We start from the raw sequence: 8,840 nt of genomic DNA, 5'->3' as shown, positions 1-8,840 counted from the left end.
TCCTGCTGAGGCCTCGCGATTTGGTATGTGATGAGATATTCTGGATATGCCTGTTCGCCCCTATAGACTACGTATTCGGGGAACACTAAACCGCCCTGCGATGGCCTGCCCATTACACTATGATGGCCGGGAGGGGCATGTGCCATTTTCATTGCCGAAAATTGTAGAAACGACTTGCCGAGCGTAACTCTGCAGAGCAGTAAATGTCTAAAAAATTATAAACAGAAACGTTTTAACAGAGAACGAAATTAGTATTTTTAAAAATGAAAAAAGAGAATAGAATAGGAAAGAAGAGCGCATCAATGAATTTAATGTATGTTAATGCTATGCACATGAAAGTTGCTATCCATAAACTTTTAATCTTTTAGAAACCTGTCGTGAAAGTATACACTTAATCTACCTCCTACCAATATTTAATTTTTTCTTCTGCTTACCTGTGACAAATATAACAGCTTCGGTCTTTATGTGCGGGGCATCCGGTACCGCCGCATATACCGTAGACATATTGATTGCTCTTGCTGCTGTGTTCCGCGAAATATATGCCGGCACCGAACATTCCGCCGATATATGCGTGTCGTTCATCGAAGCCTTTCTGAACGATAGCGTTAATAAATGGACTGCCGTGGAACAACATTCTCTCGTTTGCTTGTGATACTGTCGAACTAGGAACTCCCCTAGGTCCAGTACTAGGAGAAGCGGGAGCGGCAGCGCCAACTTCTTCAGCCACTTCTTGTCTTCTATGAGCATAACGTTCCCATAACTTGCGATTCTGAACCTTTTGTATCTGCATAAAATATTTTTAGTTACAAATCTGTCAATAAAAACAATGTCGGTTGTTGTATTATTTCCGATATATATTAAGTACATACTCTGACTATGTTGTATCGAGAAAAGATACCACCAGAATGGCCGTTATCTCTATGTTGCCTAATAGTACTTTGCATTTCCTCTTCAACTGCTAAGAATTCTTTGTCTTCTGCTAATAAATCCACTAACAATGTCCCAGGATTTATGGAAGGCTGCCAAAGGGAACCTGCTGCTGTGTTTAGCAATTTATCCATGCCTTTAATTAGTTTATGCCTATAACCGTAAGCCGACACTCCAACTTGTTTCAAATCCTCGTGACCCATTTCCGCTAATATATCCAAAGTGATTTGCTCGCGTTCGAACAGCTCAAGTAGATGCTCCAAACCGAGACTTTGCAGAAAACCAGCGACGGTCGTGATGGTACCGTTGTGTTCTTTACATATATCTTTAGACTCTTTCTCGGAGCATGGCTCGCTTGGCGGCATTTTGTCGGGGGAGCCAATGGTACGCATAGAGTCATAGCTGCACCAGATGGCATAATAACTGTTTCTTGAGTGAGGGGCGGTGGTGGTGTTACAGGAACTGGAAAAAAATAAAAATTATAAGTAAATATATTATTTGTGTACACGTGAATCTACAGTGTACATCTCTGTATTCAGGGCTGCGTTCAGGAATTATGCCTAGATAACTCTAAGCTATAGGTTACGTATACTATAGCAAAAATGCACCCTAGAGTTATCTAGGTATAATTCCTGAAAACAGCCCTTTTGTGTTGTAAATCTATTAGTTTATAATTAAATTAAATTATGGGAAATTTTAAAATGGTTTATGATTATAGAAACAAGTCTTACCGGATACGATACTAGGTGGCCTACTGCTAATAGAATTGCCACCAGCACTATTCACTATGTTGCCTGATGGAACTGTTGGAACGATTTGCTGAGAAGCCATAGCATCTTGTAATAAACATCTTACATCGTCCGCACTGGCCAAATCCACTGGAGTCTGACCTTCCTGATTTTTCAGAAAGGGATCGGCGCCATGAGCAAGCAAAAGAGCACACAACTGCGTTCGACCCTTTTGCGCAGCTTCATGAAGCGGCGTGAATCCCCATTTGTCAGTCGCATTCACCACAGTATTGTATTTAATGAGCAAGGCTGCAATGTCCAAGTGACCATAACTCGACGCATTATGCAAAGGAATAAGGCCACCTTTATCTTGCGCATTTACATCGGCACCACGTTCAAGCAAGAATTCAGCCACTTCCAGGTTATTGTATCCCGCTGTGTTAAGAAAAACACAGTCTATATATAAATACAAAGCCTTGCTACTATATAAATGTACTATATAAATGTATAAGATCTCTCTACTTTATTTCTAAAAGTTCTAATTAAAATCATAATATTATATAATACATTTTACAAATCTCGGTAGAAAAAAGAGATTATATTGACGCTTATATATTCAAAAGTGATATATTACCAGCTAAATGTAATGGAGTACTATTACGTCCTTGTGCATCCCGACAATTAATGTTGTCTTGTGTGACCAATCGTTGAACTCTGGCTAAATTACCCTTCTTCGCTGCATCCAAAAGTGCGCTATTTCCACGTAAAAGATCCGCCACATCCTGATCACCATCTCTTACTAAATCTAATGGCGTTGCGCCGTCTCTGTTCTTTTTAGTAGCATCCGCTCCGTGTCTCAACAATAATCGAACTATTTCGTATTTGCCTTTGGCGGCGGCTTCGTGGAGCGGCGTAAATTTCCACAGATCGGCGACATTCACGGATGCCCCGTGTTTTACCAATAATTCTGTAACCTCGTAGTGGCCGTAAGAACAAGCGTTGTGGAGAGGAACCAACCCACTACATCAAAATGAATATAATATATAATATTATTAAGAGTTTTATATTGCACATAAAGATGAATACTAAACGATAGAATACACTAAAGAAAAATTTAAAATGCTATGTAAATGTTAAAGCATATTGAATGGATAATTAAACTCGTATTGCATTAATAGTGAATTAATTACCCTTTGTCTTTGGCATGCACGTCAGCGCCATGTGCTAATAGGTACTCTACAACCGGCACTCTATTAAAACCCGCTGCAAAATGCAGTGGAGTTGAGTGTCTGCCGTCCAAATCGCGACAATTCACAGCATGTGGATTGGCTTGCAAGATTCTTTCTACGGCAGCAAGATCGCCCGATTTGCTCGCCTCTAAGAGTTGTGCTTCCACATCGTCAGTTCCATTCGGTGGATCTACATAATAAAAAATAAAGATAAAAATATTCCCCTCAAAATAAATTGCGAAATCAGATTAAGAGGCCTATTCTATTACTCTTAACGACTGTAACTGTAGCGTTACAGTATCGTTGCGCAGCTTTTTTACAATATAAAAAACAAAACCTGCGCAACGACACTGTAACACTACAGTCGCAGTCGTTAAAAATTACAAAATAGGTTCCTACGTAACTTACCTTGCAATATTTTCAATACGTTCTCAGCAGAAATTTGTGCCGCAGTGTACCCTTGAAGGGACACTATCGAAGGGTCGATATTATACGACAAGAGTATTCTGCAAGCTTGTACGTTATCCTCTCTAGCACACCTAGTAAGGAAATAATTAATTGACGTATTATGAACTAATAATATTAAAATTGGCTCACTCATTTCTCATGATGACGAGTGGTTTTCCAGAACAAAGATACCTGTGCAGCGCGGTTTGTCCTAAGCCGTCTAGCGCGTTGACTTTCGCATTATGCCGCAACAATATATCCATCGCATCATAATGCGAATGATCGGTTGCTACATGAAGCGGCGTAAGAAAGTCTTTATTTTTCTCATTCATGGCAGCATTCTTTCGAATCAAGGCCTCGATAACTTGCTTTCGCTTCGGATACGGTGACGCTACTGCGCAATGCATCGGTGTATCGCCAGTATAAGGATGTTTGAAATTAACGATCTCTTGCGACAGATACTTTTTAAGCTTAGTAAGATCTGCCTGCCTGCAGGCGTCCAATAGACAATGACCCTTATATTCATCTGTAAGTCATACATGAGACATTAATTGTAAAATATGCATAATGATTAAAATATTTACGAATCAAATGACAAGAATAGAAAGTATGATAGATTCATCCACTCCGAACTTACACGCTAGTCTTTCTTGTAATTCGAGGGTCGGTGCTACGTCAATGGCGCTCTTACTATGGCAGTTTAATTGCGTCGGGTCGGCGCCTTCGCTCAACAACAAGGAACAGACCTCTGCTCTAGACTTACTCGCAGCTTCGTGCAATGGAGTGAATGTCCAGAGGTCACTGGCATTAACGGCGGCACCGTGCTTCAGGAGCGCCTCGGTTACTTCAAAATGGCCATACGAACAGGCGTTATGAAGCGGCACGAGACCTCTATAAAATCAATTAGGATTTTAATGGATCTTAATCAGATTTTGATATCATTTAAATTTAATAAGAACACAGTAAATATGATAGAAATAAAAAGGAAATACGAATAAAATAAAAAAAATATGAATAGAAGCAAGAAAAAAGATTTTTCTTATTATAAAGTAACATTAAATTACATACTGATTTACAAGTTGACAATTAAAGTTTGCATATACCAACCCTTTATCCTTGGCATGGACATCTGCACCATTCTGAAGAAGAATCTGTACAACCCTAGATCTATTATAACCAGCCGCCAAGTGTAAAGGCGTAGATCTTCTTCCGTCACTGGCGTGACAATTGACATTAAGAGGATTTAGTAGTTGCAACAATCGTTCCTCGTTTCCGGATCTAGCCGCTTCTAAGAGTTCATCTTTCCTATATTCTCCTGTTAGTACTGGTTTTGTAGAGACATCTGCTACTTCTAATGCAGTCTTTCCTTCTGTATTCCTAATGTTTACATCTGCTCCATGCTGTAGCAGAGTAATACATACGTCTATTTTACCCTGTCAAGTACAAATGAAGATGAAAAAGTTAGACACCATTTCCATCTTCAGCCTTTAGTACTAATGATAAAATCACGTAAGTATAAGTGCTACAAAATAAGCACCTTAATCGCTGCCTCATGCAAAGGCGTGAAGTTCCAATTATCTCTTGTATTTGGACTTGCTCCTGCTTCTAATAATAATCTTACAACATCACAATGTCCAAAGGAACAAGCATTGTGTAATGGATGTAGACCACCGTCGTCGCGTGCTTGGATCGACGCACCAGCAGACAGAAGAAATTCTACAACATCCTTTCTACCATATCCTATAAAATAATATACATTTCATATAATTACATGTATAAAAACCCATCTGAAAGATCAAGGAAGTATATATAATGAGATAAGAATGATGAAAAATGATTCATATAATATAGTTATGAACAATTAAATCACATAAATAATTATACCTATCAAATTTATTAAGTTTTAATAAATTATAGGTTCTATTTATTTAAAAGTCATAAAGTCATTCCTATATTTTTTTGCTACATATACATACAAACATATTGAATTAAACATACATAGCATTAATAAAATTATTTTTTAAACTTTTATTAATAATTATTTTATTAATTATCACTTGTTCATAATTACTTTGTTAAAAAGATTAAACTACTTGTTCAATACAATTATATATATTCAAGATAAAACTATTTTTCAACAGAGTTATATATTCACAATAATTCTGAAAATGTTATAGCATACAAAATGTTATGGCAACTAAAAAAAAATATAAAGATTGATATTCATAAATCCATTGGGAGTTTTTAACGTGAAAAATTTGTAGTAAAGAATTGCTTTCAATAACCTACATAAAATTTTTTTTTTCCCTGTTCTCGTGGAAAAAATTCCACAAACACATTTATTCAAGAGTCCGTCAAGCACGTTCTCACAATTATGTGTTAATGGCGAGGAAGTTATCGCACATGATTACTACTTGACAGCTCCGCTCAAGTTACGATCAGCTGAACACGACTCGTAGGCTCATTAACCTCCCTCGGCCATCAGCGTCCACGTGTTTACAAGGAGTTCCGAAGTTTACAACATCCAGAGATGCAATCTAGGAAGTAACTCTCGAACGAACAGAGCGGAGATCAGGAACGGGTTTCAAATATGACTCACCAGCTGCAAAGTGCAGAGGGGTGGACTTGCGTCCGGCAGTGTCGCGGGCGTTGACCGTCTTCGGGTTGACCAACGCCTTTACCTTGGCGAGATCGCCGGTCTTGCAGGCTTCAATCCCCCCCCGCCACCGCCGCCGCCCGATCCTGGCAGCGAGTCCGCCGCATTCGACAGCGTCGATCTGCGTCCTGCCATTTCCTCACACCGCCATTTTCACGCTGTCGCGCCGTCCGACGACAGACCCCGCGACGCAGTTGCGACGGACAGGCAGAGGCACATCTCACCAGTGGACGTCCTGCTGTATACGGCAATACGGCACGCACGCTACAACGGAGCCACCGAGCCACGGACGGTAGGGCGAGAGGATTGACACAGACGGGTGGATAGACGGGTGCGGGCGGGTGGAGAACGGATGGGTTGCTAGGGAAGCGATTCCCTCGCAGCAGCGACGTTCAGCGTTTCCGCGACGTAACCGTCGCCGACCGCCGACGTTGTCTTTCGAGGATTCGCTTCGCAACCGTAAGCAAATTCTCGACAATTGTCAGGTGGGTCAGGTGGAGCTCGTACTTGGTAATTGTAGAGCGTTGATATTACCGACCGAGATTCGCGATGATTTTCTATTGTTGGTAACGTAATGTTGACTGCAGACTTCACAGCTGTGGCCGGCGTTCCGTGGAGCGGAAATTTATTGCGGAACGAAACAGTGTGACCAATCGCAACTCTGCAGTCATTACTCTGCTTTCTTTTCTGCGATTATGATTGGTCTCGCTGTTTCGTTCCGTTGTAAATTTCCACTCATAGGACGCCAGTCTGAAAGTTTGTTCGTGTCGCAAGCTCCAACATGCTCCAATATGCCCCTACTATAACTCCTACTCACTCTATCAAGCGCGTTGGAGTGAGAAAGAGCTATAGTAGGAGCATATTGGAACATGTTGGAGCATGCGACGTAAATGAACCTCTAGAGTGGCTGCGTTCAGAAGAAAAAGCAGCTTTGCAACTGTGTAAAATTCTTTAATATGATTGGTCTTGCCCTTAGTTCCTCATTGGATCTAAATGTATAAACTAATCATATTAAAAAATTTTACAACAGTTGCAAAGCTGCTTTCTCTGCTGAACGCAGTCGATGCTTGCAGCTATTGACGTATTCTTCTAGATCTAAAAGTCTGATTGGATGATTTAGAAGAATACACCAATAAGGCCGGAATCAGACTACGCATTGAAGATTGAGATTGAAGATTGAAGATTAAAATTTGACCAGTGAGGACAAAGAAATTTTAGCTCCTATTGTTTTGATTGGTCAAATTTCAATCTTTCAATCTTCAATCTCAATATTCAATGTGTAGTCTGATTCCTGCCTAACAGCGAGGGCTCACCCAACTGTTGAATCTGCTGAACGTAATTTGGTCTGTTCGTATTGCTTGAAAAATTTTTTGCACTTAAAATGAAATAAGTATATATTTGGGCATTGAAGAGAGAGAAAGCGAAGATACTAAGTGCAAAAGATGCAAGCAACGCGAACAGATGTAATGGGTGCATTCAGTACTACGATCGCTCACTGAGCGTTCAGTGAACTCTTGCATCTGATTGGCATATTCCGTTAGAACTAAAAATATAGACCAAACAGATACAAGAGCTCTCTGAGCGCTCAGTGAGCGGTCGTAGTACTGAATGCACCCAATAAGTAAATGTCATTAGGTTTGTTCGCGTCGCAAGTTTCAATATGCTTCTACTAATAGCTCCTTCTAAAGCTAGTTCTACATTAGTCGCATCACAGTGTCGCAACCGTTGTGGTCCAATCAGAGTCGAGCTAAATTGATGTTGATTGAACCGCAACGATGGTGCGTTCAGGGAGTCGCTATTAGCGCTACTTCTGTCATTCTATCTTCGTTGTTTATTAGACGTAAAACAAGGATAGAATGACAGAAATAGCGCTAATAGCGTCTCCCTGAACGCATCTTAAGGCCGGAATCAGACTACGCATTGAAGATTAAGGTTGAAGATTGAAGATTGAAATTTGACCAATAAGGACAAAGAAATTTTAGCTCCTTTCGTTTCGATTGGTCAAATCTGAATTTTTCAATCTTCAATCTCAATCTTCAATGCGCAGTCTGATTCCGGCCTAATGTAGAACCAACTTTAGGCTGTATTCCAAAATTGACTGCCAGCACTGAATATCTATAGTGCACGTAACGTAAACTGTAGCATTTTCTGTGCTGGCAGTAAATTTGGAATACAGCCCATCTCTATCAAGCGCGTTGGAGTGAGTAGGAGCTGTGGTAGGAGCATATTGGAACATGTTGGACAAACCTATTATCGTTTCAAACTAATAGCGTTTTCGACCCGTCCGGGTTTGCACCAACCTGGATTGGATTAATGGCGTTTTGTGCTCTCCTATTGGTAGAGCGTGTAACGTCAACCAATAGGAAAGATTAATCCAACCCAGGTAGATGCAAACCCAATCGGACCGAAAACGCTATAAAAATGACTTTTTAATGTGGGTAGAAAATATTTTTAACGTTGAGTGTATCTAAAATACGTTCTGTCTAACTTAAACATATTGCTTTTTTCATTAAAAGTTTTATTTTATTGGATATTACGATATTATCAATCTATTCGCAACATCATTAATATACCTTGTAAGGCTGGAATATGTAGGATGTATTCGGTGTATTTGGACGTTTTTAGATTTTCAGCGTGTCTATTCTTATTTTATGTCTAATGAATGATGAATACGGAATGATGATTATAAGTGCTTGAGACTTAATTCTGCCAATGTAAGATTAACTTTAATCTCGATTTAATTTCTTGTTTGTTTCTTTAATTTTGTGAATTAGCGACAAAACCGAACACATCCGGAGTTCCGTCAACGTCAATTGCTGGATTCACACTGCATCCGATTTTCGTCGTACGACG

At 39.9% G+C, this 8,840-nt stretch overlaps 2 protein-coding genes across 2 annotated transcripts in view; one reads left to right on the top strand and one right to left on the bottom strand.

The window, feature by feature from the left end:
* Tnks (tankyrase) overlaps window positions 1-6,274 on the bottom strand; it is a 6,835-nt gene extending 561 nt beyond the window's left edge. Inside the window, 14 exon segments of the mRNA XM_018457972.1 lie at window positions 7-207; window positions 435-784; window positions 870-1,294; window positions 1,297-1,389; window positions 1,659-2,090; window positions 2,290-2,675; window positions 2,846-3,074; window positions 3,293-3,423; window positions 3,524-3,857; window positions 3,969-4,222; window positions 4,439-4,764; window positions 4,869-5,071; window positions 5,931-6,044; window positions 6,047-6,274. Of these exon segments, the coding sequence (XP_018313474.1) occupies window positions 7-207; window positions 435-784; window positions 870-1,294; window positions 1,297-1,389; window positions 1,659-2,090; window positions 2,290-2,675; window positions 2,846-3,074; window positions 3,293-3,423; window positions 3,524-3,857; window positions 3,969-4,222; window positions 4,439-4,764; window positions 4,869-5,071; window positions 5,931-6,044; window positions 6,047-6,122 (3,554 nt within the window). The 5' untranslated portion in view covers window positions 6,123-6,274.
* Window position 6,275: 1 nt separating this feature from the next.
* LOC108729088 (uncharacterized) overlaps window positions 6,276-8,840 on the top strand; it is a 30,481-nt gene continuing 27,916 nt past the window's right edge. Inside the window, exon 1 of the mRNA XM_018458017.1 lies at window positions 6,276-6,472. The gene's annotated coding sequence lies outside the window, so the exon portion shown is untranslated. The remainder of the gene's footprint in view (window positions 6,473-8,840) is intronic.

Source organism: Mycetomoellerius zeteki, unplaced genomic scaffold (genome assembly GCF_001594055.1).
Source record: "Mycetomoellerius zeteki isolate Tzet28-1 unplaced genomic scaffold, Tzet1.0 scaffold70, whole genome shotgun sequence".
Taxonomy (NCBI): domain Eukaryota; kingdom Metazoa; phylum Arthropoda; class Insecta; order Hymenoptera; family Formicidae; genus Mycetomoellerius; species Mycetomoellerius zeteki.
This window is presented reverse-complemented; position numbering and strand designations above follow the sequence as displayed.